This window comes from Suncus etruscus, chromosome 1, assembly GCF_024139225.1.
Source record: "Suncus etruscus isolate mSunEtr1 chromosome 1, mSunEtr1.pri.cur, whole genome shotgun sequence".
Taxonomy (NCBI): Eukaryota; Metazoa; Chordata; class Mammalia; order Eulipotyphla; family Soricidae; genus Suncus; species Suncus etruscus.
The window spans coordinates 142,457,834-142,471,214 of record NC_064848.1 but is presented as its reverse complement, the minus strand read 5'-3'; the positions used below and the strand labels follow the sequence as shown (position 1 = coordinate 142,471,214).

General features: G+C 42.2%; 1 protein-coding gene across 1 annotated transcript in view; it reads right to left on the bottom strand.

Annotated features, from left to right (window-relative positions):
* Window positions 1-13,381, bottom strand: part of EXOC4 (exocyst complex component 4) — an 871,527-nt gene that overhangs the window by 830,876 nt on the left and 27,270 nt on the right. The window contains exon 2 of the mRNA XM_049774305.1: window positions 10,735-10,924. Within this exon, the coding sequence (XP_049630262.1) occupies window positions 10,735-10,924 (190 nt within the window). The remainder of the gene's footprint in view (window positions 1-10,734; window positions 10,925-13,381) is intronic.

Below are 13,381 nucleotides of genomic sequence, written 5' to 3'. Positions count from 1 at the left end.
GACCCTGGAGCCCCTAGCAATGCAAAACAAAGACAATGAATAAGCCAGGCTGATATCCAGTACTTTCCAACTGGTAAAACAGAAAGACAGAGGAAAAAGATAAAATTATACGTTTAAGAAAAGGAGGGTTTTTTTTTCCCTATTTTTAATAAACGAGTTGATCCAAGAGAACCAATCAGTTCAGACAGGTAGGTGATGCAGGGAAATGAAGTAAAATAAAATATCAGTATAACAGAAATACCCAGACAACAAAACACATATTTGCTAACTGAAATGGTGCCTTGTTCAAAACAATAAAGATAAAAGAGACCCAAGTCAGGGCACATTATACTGACACGCAAAAGCATAAGGGAGACAGAGACAATCATCAAATCTTTCAAAGGAAAAGTCAGAAAGACCAGGCCTCATACAAAGGATTCAGAATGCATCCAATTTTTCTCAACAGCAACAGTAAAAGCTACATGATAAAAAAAATAATAATAAATAAATAAATAAATAAATAAATAAATAAGTCTTCAAAACCCTAAGAGAAATATTTCCCAAAAAAACTATCAATCAAGTTTGAGGAAAGAATAAAGACATTTCATACATATGCTTAAAACATAAAGTATATATGCACTGTTATCTCAACAAGCTACTGGAGAAAGTATCGCATTGCTCACAAGTGGAATATAGAGAGAAGTAGCATGGATTTGGAAAGAAAACCAAATGAGAAGGAAAGCAGGACAATTATTCGATCATTGGACTGCAAGGAAAACAGCAAAATCACTGTGCCAGCCAAAATAATGAAAATGGTATAGATGTAACTGCTTACTGAGGTAAGGTAAGCACTTTCATAAGGTAAGCACTGCTTTAACTTAACCCCAAAACAGGCTACAGAGAGAAGATGCAGAAAGCAGTAAGGGAATAGGTAAGGTGGAAGTTCATTAGAACATTGGTAATAGAGGGCCCGGAGAGATAGCACAGCGGTGTTTGCCTTGCAAGCAGCCGATCCAGAACCTAAGGTGGTTGGTTCGAATCCCGGTGTCCCATATGGTCCCCCGTGCCTGCCAGGAGCGATTTCTGAGCAGACAGCCAGGAATAACCCCTGAGCAATGCCGGGTGTGGCCCAAAAACCAAAAAAAAAAAAAAAAAAAAAAGAACATTGGTAATAGAAAGATGAAGGAATGGGCACAGAGGTAGGGTGTTTGCTTTGCACATGGCCAACCCATGATATACCTGAGATCGATCCCTGGCATCCCATATGGTCCCCCAAGACTGTCAAGAGTGATTTCTGAGTGCAGAGCCAGGAGTAAGCCCTGAGCACTGCTGGGTATGGCCCAAAAACCAAAAAAAAAAAGAAAGAAAGATGAAGGAAGCAAGCATATGGACACTGCTTCAACATAAATATCAACCAAGTGTCGCCCAAAACCTGGAAAAATAAAAGCTGCCACCCTGCAGTACTGGAACAGAGACTGGGAAGAAGAAAATGGGATATGCTGGCTTTTGTGATTTTCACTGGGAACTTGCCTCTCAAGGCCATTCCAAGTTTCCTTTAGGGTCTTGGTTCCCTGGGTGACAAGCTTTAGCTATTTAGCCCCTGCAATTTTTAAATCTCAGGGAAAATCATTTGGAATTTGTGCAGATAGTCCGTCTCCTCATTCCCCCCTTAGTTCTCTCATATCCCCTTGGTTCTTTCATTCTCGACTGTTTCCTCTCTGGTGGTTACCGTGGAAACAGGTAGAATTAAATGCTATGCCACACAACACCTGACAATGTTCTTCATCAAGAGAATGGGGAACAAATCTAGTACCGAGAAGCTCGGCAAAGGCTGTTTTGATTGGGAAAAAACAAGGGTGGCGTTTCATGCTAGGAAATGCACGATGGCATCAGCACACATCTCACTCTGCTCACTATGTGAACTAAATGAAAAGGTAGCATACTGGGGGCTGCAGAGCTGGCATCTGACGTATGGGAAATGAAATCAACAGACCTTCTCCCTAAACTGAGTTACCCAAGCTGCAGATCTAAGCTACAGAAACTTCTAATAGCAAATTGCCCTGAGGCTTCAGTTTTTTTGATGAGAAAGTCTCAGTTATGAAGAAATGTAATTTTGAACCTGAGGGCTGGGGAGAAGGCATTGCAGTCAGCAATACAGGAGGAGAAATGAAGAATCTCACAAACGCCTAGGCATGGCCCTGGAAGCCAGAGAAAATGGTGATCCTCTGCAAGGGACTAGAAGGGATGAAGAAGAACAAGGTGTCCAAGTTGGCTGCATTGTGGGATTGCCAGAACAAGCTGAGCAGCCCTGCAGCCTGGGTGCCCACTCTCCAAGGGGTTGTTGAGGTCACTGTCACTTATTAGGACTGTTAGAAAAAAGAGAGAGAATTATAAAAGGCCTCGGGTGATGGAAATCAGAAGGAAAGTAAGGGCTGGAGTGGTAGCACAGCACAGGGTGTTTGCCTTGAATGTGGCTACCCCAGGAAGAACACAGGAGTGATTTCTGAGCACAGAGTGGGGTGGGGGGGAGAAGGAGGAAGAGGAAGAGGAGGAGGGAGGAGAGAGGAGGAGAAGGAAGAGGAGGAAGAGCAGGAAAAGGAAGAGGAAGAGGAAGAGCAGGAAGAGGAGGGTAGAGGAGAAGGAGAAAGAGGAAAGGAGGAGGAAGGAGGAAAGAGGAGGAGGAAGAGGAGGAGGAGGAAGGGAAGAGGAAGAGCAGGAAGAGGAGGGTGAAGGAGGAGAAAGAGGAAGAGGAGGAGGAAGAGGGAGGAGGGAGAAGGAGGAGGAGGAAGAAGAGGAGGAGGAGAAGGGGAGGAGGGGGGAGGAAGAGAAGAAAGAGAAGGAAGAGGAGGAGGAGGGGGAGGAGGAGGAGATAGGAAGAGGAGGAAGAGGAGGAGGAGGAAGAAAGTAAAAGAGAAATCAAGTCAGAGTTGCCAGGCAGATCAGAGGTGGGGAGGCTGCCAAGACACAAGAGGAAGGCAGCACCTCTGAGGAAGCTGAAAATACACTCAGGGATAAACATATTTTGTCCAAATGAAGTGAACTATATTCTGAAAACATTGCATCTTGTACTGAAATTACAGAATATTGCACGAGGAATAGGAGGGGCGCCTAGAGAGATGATTCATAAGACTTAGGTGCCTGCTCTGTGTGGGGAAACCTTGGGTTCAATCTCCAGCACTCGGATCTCCCCCCAAGCTCCACTCAGGATAGACCCAAACAATAAACAAACAGGAAGAGGCCTAACAGGGTTCTTTTTCACCATGACTCCTAATATCTGAAGGCGATAGATGGGAAGACAGCAAACTACATCTCAGCTTTTTTTAAAACCATTGTATTAATTTTTAATTAAGAATTTTTAATTGAATCACACACATTGAGACACACAGTTACAAAGTTGTTCATGATTGAGTTTTGGTCATACAATGTCCAATACCCATCGTTTCACCAATGTACATTTCCTGCCACCCACGTCCCAGTTTCCCTCACTCCCCACCTGTGCAGATTTCTGTCTCTAGCTCTCTCTCTCTCCAGTTTCATCATGCATATGCATATCATGCATTACTCCCTTTCAGCACCCAGTTCTTGTCTAGAGTTGTCCTTTCCAGCTATTACTGTCATGGTGGTACCATCTCTTTGCTAACTGCACTCTACCTCCCCTCTTTGTAGCAAGCTTCCTACCATGGACCAGTCTTCCTATCTCTTGTCTCTATTGTCTTTGGGCATTTTTATCATACTATATCAGCATCTATTTCTTAAAGGCCAAATCAGCTTTTAGGACTGTAGGAGTAATATTTTCATTTCATTCTATTTCACATAAAGGGATATTTACGAGAGGAAAACTACAGTGTGTTGCTTCTTCTTTCCCTCAAACCATGAAGCAATTCAGTTCAAATCAGTCCAGGAAGACACAAGCACAGCCTAACCTCACTCCAACACAAGCTTCCCAGGGCTGCAGATGAACATGAGTGGCATAACCATTGTTCCTCATCACCTGCTCAGACGCAGCAGTTTCCCACAGACTAGGATTTTCCACAGAAATGGGTGACAAGTCAGTTTCACTCAGATGACCAGAGAAGCAAAAACGGTTCTGAGTCTCTGGGTTACTGGGAACTGAAATGGGTGCATATATAGAAAGAAAAAGAGAGAAGCTTGCTGGATCCTGTAGGAAGGCCAGGATTAATGCATGGGAACAGCATGTATGAGGAGGAAAGAGATCCAGGTCCTACAGGCTGATGGACATGGACCGGGCACAGGAAATCATAACTTTTAAATCAGAAACTCAGCAGAGCACTAAATGTAGATCCAATAAAGGAAGGAAATATCTCTTTGTTTGCAAGTTGTTTGAGGGCCACCTTCAGTGGTGCTTAGGATCACTTCTAGTGGATTTTAAGAGATTATATGGGATGCTGGGGATTGAATTAGAGTCAGCCATATGCAAGGCAAGTACACCAGAGGCTGTATTATCTCTCAGGTCCAAGGAAAATGCCTTTCCTGTGTATAGTAAATGCGAATGAGTGAATGAGTGAGGCCAACAGATGTGGGACTCACCAAAAGAGAATGCCAGAAACATCACATGATCTTCCTACCCCAAGAGCAAGGAATGCCACAGGGATACTATGTTGATGAAATCAAGGTCATTGTTGATTCAAAAAAGTGCTGAAATTTATGACAGTGACGCTCTTGTTTCAGAAGAAATCTAGAATCATTTTTTCAAGGTCTATTCTCAATGCAAATGTCCAACCTATTTATTCTGAAGGTCTCCCAGGCAGTATGAGAGAGCCCAGGGACATTCAGAGTTACACAAGGTTGGCAAGGCCAGACATGTCACTGATAGAGCCTGGAGATGCAGCAATGTGCAAATTGAGGGGTGCTGAGACCCAACAGGGACACACACACACACACAGCAGTGCTTGGGACCATGTTTCTGAATTTGAACTCAAGTCCCTTCTGCAAGGCAAAACAATCTCCCCAGCACTCCTGACCACCTCCCTCCACAGCTTCTTTTCGAAAAGTGCCTAGAAATGATGAAGCTCATAAACATCACTTTCTCTTCCAACTAAGAAACCCTGTTTCACTATATATAATGTTTTTCATCACCCACCCTTTGATGTTTCTGCCCACTTACTGTTTTAAACTACCATCCTAAGACTTTAAAGTTTCTGAGTCTTCCTTCTTTCTGAGGGCAACTCTTTCCTTTGGATTGCAGACTCTGCCTCTAGTACACTAACACAAATACAGGTCAACCTAATTGAAAAATCAAGGCATAGCTATTGTGACTGCATTAATGCACTCCAGTCTACGACCTAGATTTAAAATTACGAGATCTCATTACTGCCTACCCTTTTTAGCATGTCCATTTCTAAATTTTCACACACACACACACACACACACACACACACACACACACACACACCTATCTCAAATAAGCAGTCAGGATTTTTCATCTTAGATCTATGCTGTAAATAACATCCCACCGAAAGAACACTAGTCTACTGTGACCATTTTTTTTAATTAATTACGGCTATTCATTTTAATTCTACCTTTCAAGGTAATTAGAATTACCTTTCTATACTTCCAGATATAAAAGCCACAAAATTAATTTAATGAATGTTTACGTACTAACAACTTCACTTGAATAATCACGTATAGTTACTTCCAATTAGAGACAAGAAAAATGAGTGGAGGGCCCCATCTCGAACCCACAGGGTAGTTCAAAAATGGGGTGAAATTTGCATCTCAGTGTTTGCACACACTTCACAACAGAGACAAGAATCTTTTTCTGCTTTCGAATAGCTGCTCCAACAAATAACATTTGAATTATAATACCTATTTAAAGATATCTTTTTTTTTTTAAAGATATCTTATGTCAACTTATCTACCCAATACAGCATGGAGCAAATACTGGATCAGATACTACCAGCATACCTAAAAAACCCAGTTTCAACATGTGTCCACTGTGTTCTTCCATTTTGGTGCTACTGCCTATTTGATGTGACTATGCGACACTGGGAGACACCACAGATTCTGCAGCTTTCGAAAGCAATAACTTCTCATTCCTAGCAATTTGATCATGCATTCAACAGTAACAAGGTTATCCGAGCATTTTGGTTTCTATCCACAATAACTTGACCTGTTCACCAAACATAGGTTTTTGTTTTTGTTTTTTTCATTTTTTGAAGCTAGAAAAAAAATTCCAAATGGATGTGACTAATGCAATGAAGTTTGGCCCATCTGGGAAGAGAATCCAATCCATCTGTCAAGTCCTGTTATCCCCAAGGACAGAAATTCTAACATTACAACGTAAGTCCATATATCAAATGAATATCAAATGGAAAGTGTCAACAGTTCTGTGATCTTGAGCTTTAGGATGGTGACAAAGCTATGAATATGAACATCTTCATCTGCCTTGGTCCCCTACGAAAAATCAATTTTATTTCTCAGGATAGCAGCCAGAGTGGTGTTTCTCAAAGGTTAGGTCACATTTGTGTCCTTCCTTTGCTTCAAAACTTTATGAGCAACATTGGTGGCCCCACACACACCCCACACAACACAACACACACACACACACACACACACACACCCCCTCTCTCTCTCTCACCTTCCCCTCCCCCTCAACTCTCCACTTTGCTACAATCACTGTGACCTATCTGTCACTCCCTGCAAAATTCCACCAGTTCCACATCATACTCTTTTTCCATCTGTTCTTCCTTCTTCCTGAGGTTGCACAATTCCTTTCCCTCACTTCCTCCAGGTTCTCAGCTCAAAGGTAACTCCTGACCCATCTGCCCTCAACTCCCAACTGTCTTGTCTTGCTTATTTGGTTGATTGGTAGGGGAGCTTCTTACCCTCATTCTTCCCATCTCTTCTTACCATCTGTTATACCGTATTTTACTTATTAACTTAGTAGTTTCTCTCCCCTGGTCTGAAATATAAACTAGACTAGAAACAACGTATCAGCAGAGGGCCTTTGGTTTGATTACACTTCTTAAATCCGCAGAGCCTGAAGTAATACCTGGCACAAAACAGACACTTCCTAATATGATCACTTATATCTGTGCTGGTAAGTTTGGTTTTTCTGTCTTTCTCCCCTCTGGGAAGTGAGAACCCTAAGAAGAGGGGATTAGGGGTTAGCCTCTAAATCACGAATCGGGCACAGAGCTCAATGTTTCGATCATTGGCACACACTCTTCATATCTTGTTTGGCCTCAAAATAAGGCCGCACTAAGTGATTATTAAATCATCCCCCACATTCACTTTAAAAACAGACATACCTATATTTTTGTATATAAGTCAAAGTGCAATTACAAACCCAAAAATGACAGGGAAAGATTAGTGAGAAAACATCAGTGGTTTCCTTGGCGATAAGAAATAGACTTTTGCAACACAAAATTGTCAATTATACAGCAAAACAAATTCACTCTCAACGTTCCCCCAACATTTTTTCTCCTCCCCATTTATCAATTTTTAAAGGCTTTTTTGAAAAGAGCCTTTAAACTCTTTTTTCTTCCCAGCATCAAAGGTAATTCATAATACAGAATTATGTGACATTTACTTTTTCTTGCAACTTGTATAATAGAATGTAAACTTCACTTTTGGAAGGTGGGAACTGCATTGTTTTTCTTTTACTCAACACTCGCAAACCCTTTAAAAATGAGCATGACATGGGGGCCGGAGGAGATATAATGAAGGGGTGGGGGTGTTTGCCTTGCATGCAGAAGGATAGTAAGTTCGAATCCTGACATTCACATGATCCCCCAAGCCTGCCGAGGGAGCGATTTCTGAGCTTAGAGCCAGAGTGACCCCCTGAGCACTGCTGGGTATGATCACAAAAAACCAAAAGAAAAAAAAAATGAGCATACACTTCAGGGCTGAAAACTGGGGAACTTCTCGTAGTGGAAAATAAACAGTCTTCCCTCACCCAAAAATTTGCCAGCAGGTAGCACTCCAGTCCCACAGTCATGGAAACTCATCAACCCAGTCAGTTCATATAGATCCTGGAGTTCCTGGAGCACATGACCAAATGACACCTCCAAATTCCATAGTATGTGAACACTCCAGTAGAAGCACACCCTAATTGGATGGGAAAGTAGCATAGGAGTCAGACTGATGCTCAATAAATAAAAAACAATACTGAAACTCAACCGAGTAACAAATAGTTTAAGAGAGTCTCAGACAATGACTGAATGACCCCCACTGTGAGACACAATAATATTCACAAATTTTTCTTTTATTGAAGTAATTTTTCCATAATTCCACTAGTTGTAACAAGTAATCCAAAATATATGATTTTGTGTCTGCTAAGGGAGCAGACTTGAGCAGTGAGACAAATGGGCACAAAAGTTGCAGGGCATATCAGACTAAGTGGTAGAATTGGTATTGGAACAGTGAAATGTCTGAAACAACTGTACTATGAGCTTTGTAAACCAGTGTTTTAAATAAAGTTTTACAAATATAAAAAGCTTGAAAGTAGGACTTCGGCTGTTGAAACAATGTGGAGTAATCAGAAGATATTTCCTTTCCCAGTAGCAGAAGTTCTCAGTTCGGGCATGAGACAATATCAACTCAAAGGAGAAAGGGGAGACAAGGCATAGAGCCCTACTGCCCTCACTACCTCCCTTAAAATTAGGACAAAGTCTTCTTTGCCTGGCCAACAAATCATAAAATTCAAATGCCAAAGATTTTTCATTTCAACTCAGCCTACAATTCCAAGTCGCCAAGCTCTAGTACATGTTTTTGCTGACTCCCCTTGAGCTGGACTGTATTGGGTCCAAAACAGACTAGAGTTTACTTGAGACTCAACAGCAAACAGTCCACAGCTTTAGATACTGTAATAGATAAACCATAGGAACGAACCAGTCACTTGAAAAGGCTAAGAATCAAAAAAGAAAGAAAAGAGAGGGAGGGAGGGAGGGAGGAAGGGAGGGAGGGAGGGAGGGAGGGAGGGAGGGAGGGGGGAGGGAGGGGGAGAGAGAGAAAAAGAGAGAGAGAGGAAGGAAGGGAGGGAGGGAGGGAGGGAGGGAGGGAGGGAGGGGGGAGGGAGGAGGGAGGAGGAGAGAGAGAGAGAGAGAGAGAGAGAGAGAGAGAGAGAGAAAGAGAAGAAAGAAAGAAAGAAAGAAAGAAAGAAAGAAAGAAAGAAGAAAGAAAGAAAGAAAGAAAGAAAGAAGAAAGAAAGAAAGAAAGAAAGAAAGAAAGAAAGAAAGAAAGAAAGAAAGAAAGAAAGAAAGAAAGAAAGAAAGAAAGAAAGAAAGAAAGAAAGAAAGAAAGAAAGAAAGAAAAAGAAAGAAAAAGAGAAAAGGCTAAGAATCATAGCCTTCCCTGAGAAAAATGCCTGTCATATGAAAGTGTAAAGAGAACACATGGAAAAGGCTAGGAGTGCACTGATTCTGGAGCTTAGAATCTTAAAGTCCCTGCAACTATTTTCCTTCAGAGAAGAGCGAGAGGGCTGCAGGATGGTACATCTGGTGGTACTTAGGGTATCACAGAATGAGCTCCAGGGGGAACCTGGCCCACACATCTCTGAGCCATCTTTCCAACCCAGGCTCTTAGAATGACATCTTGCCTACCAAGTGTACAGCCTATGGTGGAGGAGGGCAACACAGCCATTAGTGGGCAAGGGTAGGGGGGTAGGACATGGCTTCCCTTGTCCTAAACCATTGGACAGCACAGGGTAACAATGACGATCCTAACTGCAACCCACAGCCCAGGAAGATACATTGGGCCATGGTTACCAACATTAGATTTGCTACAATGAAGTTTTGCCAAATATTTCCTTCAAGGCCAGAAAAGCTTTGATTCAACACCCCAACACTTAAACACAGCACGTAGACCACACATATACAGAAACAGGCAAAACACACACACACCCCACCACACCCCACCCTCTCTTCTCACTAAACACACACACACACCCTCTCTCTCTCTAAACACACACACACACACACAACACGCACGCACCACACACACACAACACACACACACACACACACCTCTCTCTCTCTAAAAATGTCCAGGATGTGGGAAAGTAGAAAAGGGGAGAAGAAGAAAATTTTTCATTTTAAAATGTCTAAAAACCATGGGACCAAAGAGAGAGCACAGCAGTAAATATTTCCCCTGCACGCAGCAGATCCAGGACAGATCGTGGTTAGAATCCCGGCATCCCATATGGTCGCCCCGTGCCTTCTAGGAGTGAGTTCTGAGCACAGAGCCAGGAGTAACCCCTGAGCACCGCCAGATGTGACTCAAAATAAAAAAAATAAATATGCCTAAAAACCAGCAGCAAGAGTTTCTGTGTCCTCAAAACTGAAGATACAATGATAAATTTAAATCTGAAATGGATAGAATCGATCCTTGCACGGGGTGAATGCTTAGTTAAATAGCAGTCATTATGGCTTTTTGTCCAGGAATAAATACTAAAAAGTATCTAATTAGAGATCCTCAAAACAAAGTCAAGAGGCCAGAGAGAGACACTGGTCTTGTACACAGTCAACCCTAATTCAATTTCTGTCACCATATATGTACTCCAGAGCAGTCAGGAGTAATTCCTGAGCATGACCAAGAACAAGCCAAGAGCACTGGCAGGTATAGTCTAAAGCGGAAATAAAACAAAACAAAAACAAAAAAACCTGCAGCCTAATACCTCTAAGGATGGCGACTGCCCTGAAGGAGTATCTGGAGTCACTGCTGTGAAGCTACCCCCCATGCAAGGCACTTCTCCAACACTGCTCTCCACTACACAGACAGAGCTAAGGCAGTTACCTGCTTTATTTTATTCCTGGAATTGGTGATGCGCTCGGTGATACTCTGGTATGTGCGGATAGCTGTTGTCAATTCGGTGTAGTGCTGCACAATCAGCTCATCCAGATCACGGTCACACTTCTCGTAGGCTTCTTCGAGGCGACCTTTCTCATTTTCTCGATCTTCCACATCATCACTGGTGGACAGGGTCCTGGGAAAGATAGAATAGATAAGCGGGTCCAACCAAAAAAGCAAAAAATGAAAAAGAAAGACGGGGATGGAGTTCAGTGGCAGAGTGCATGCCTGTATGGGTTGGCTCCAAGTTCCAGCGCCACAAATAAAAGCCGAATGGAACACAAAGATGTTAGCATGTTAACAAAGCATGTTAGCATGTTAGCACATCCATCTTACTGGGAGGTGCAGGTACCTAGACAGAATGCAAAACCATCAGCTTGGGAAATAGTCCATCCACAGTGGATTTCCTTATTGCCAGCCCAAAAAGCCTTGCCCTTTGCTTTTTCTTGGGCATTAGGATCAATTGTTATCAGATAACAGGCAGACAAGAATTTCACAAGAGTCTGGGCACGTGTGGATTAGGCTCAATGAATCCCAGTAATTTCTATGATTCCACACCCCTTCCTTAAGAAAAGCAACGCGTAAAGACCTTTAGGACTAGCATCCCAGCAAGAAGGTTAATTGAAAACAGATCCCTTTGTCCAACTCTGGATGCTATTATGAAAAGCTGAGTTACTTCCAAAACAACATCAACTATGGAAGAAAAAGCCAATAGAAATAAGCTGCTATCACTGGGTCACGGACAAATCAACCTGTCTGTAGCTGCATGATTTTCTATTTTTGTTTTGTTTGGGGACCACATCCAGCCATACTCAGGGGTCACTTTTGACTCTGCATCAGTAATTACTCCTGGTGGAGATCCAGAACCATATAGGATAATGGAGATGGAACTCAATTCAGCCATGTGCAAGGCAAACGCTTTACACCATTCTGATATTACTCAGACCCTAAGACCTCTGGTTTGAGGACAAAAATAACAACCCACTGTTTCATTCGCCTTCACTCACTCTTCTTTCATAGATGAATAAAAGCACATTCACTGGTAACTACTCAGAAAGGAACCACCTTTCACAGAGCTCATGAGAATGACCTGAACTGAAACTGGTGTTGTACCCCCAGCAGCCTGGAAACAAAGTCATGTTCCTTCTAAGATTTGTTACAACAATAAAGCTCACCAACAAGATAGTCCAGAATTTTCTATTTTTTTTCCAACAGCACTAACATGATTGATAGGAATCAACAATAACCAGGGAATGAGATAGATACACTTATTAAAAAATCTTTCAATAACTTAGTTTCAGGCATGAGCCACAGATCTTTGTTTTCCCTATTATCTTTCTTGGATAATTTTTTTTTAATTTAGTGTTATAATCAGTAACAAAGAAACCTTTTCCTCTTATCTGCTAGCTGCTGTAATTTAGAGTTTCATTAAATTCCCACGGATTTGTCAGCTTACGCATTCAGCCCCGTTTATTTCATTTATCTTTTTTAATTTGGGCGGGGGAGGGGGGCAGTTTCAGGCTCTCCGTGATGGATGCAATCAATTACAAGTTCATCATCAGAACTCCTTTCAGAGACAGTCCGTCAGCAAATCCATCACAGAGGGGCCGCTAGAAACCTGCAAGCAAAATACTGTACTCATATGACCATCTTCTCCAAATAGTCACATAAGCAAAAGATTGCAATTCATGAGCCACAAAATATATAAAAAATTCTATTTTAATTTAGTGGGAGAGACAGTAAGCCAGTCTTCAACTGGAACAGAATTTTGTAAATGTGTAAAGGACAGCAAGAGGCCATGGGTTCTTAGTAGGATTGAAGTGAGCTCAGGAGGGAGAAAATAGTGGACAGAAAGGGAAAGAAAAAGGCAAAACCACTCAGGACAGTGGGGGTCCACTTGAGAAAGCAAAGCACAGGAAGCACAAACTTAAAGGGAGAATGACCACCCTGGGAACTGGGCACCTTCTTTTGTCAACCTGGATCCAAGTTACTCTGAAAAAAAAAGAACAGACAGCACATGGGTCTGCCTAAGAGAACAAAATCAAGTATAGAACTAGGCGGCCAGGTCTGATTTCTAAGTTAGAGCTACCTAGATTGCTGGCAACATCTAAGCTCAGAGCAGCTTAGCAGGCCTTCCTGTTGTTTCCATGATACATAACTTTGCTCTTTAAAACTGAGGCCTTCCAGGCTGTTCAGCTAAAGCAGAGAAGTCAGAAAATGCCTTCAATTTATCAAATGTTCCAAAGGGGAAAAGCACCTAGATGTTTAACTCTTGTTTTCCCTTGCAACAGCATACAGTCACCAATTTGTCAGGCTGCCAGGACCCAGATCCAGTCCTCCATCTTTGCAAGTACCACCTGTAGAAAGAACTTGTCCACAGCTCAAAATAGTGGAATTTACTAGGAGAGTCACCAGTAAGGAAAATATCAGATCTCCAGAGGTGAACTTCTTGGCATCCATTGCCATGGTGGGTACTATAACAGTACTGAGAAGTTATGCAGAAGGCAAGAGTTACTAAAATGAAAATAAATTGTAAATTGGGTTGGGGGAGAGGGATCTGCTCAGCCCTTTGCCAGTTTTGTCCCATATCTGA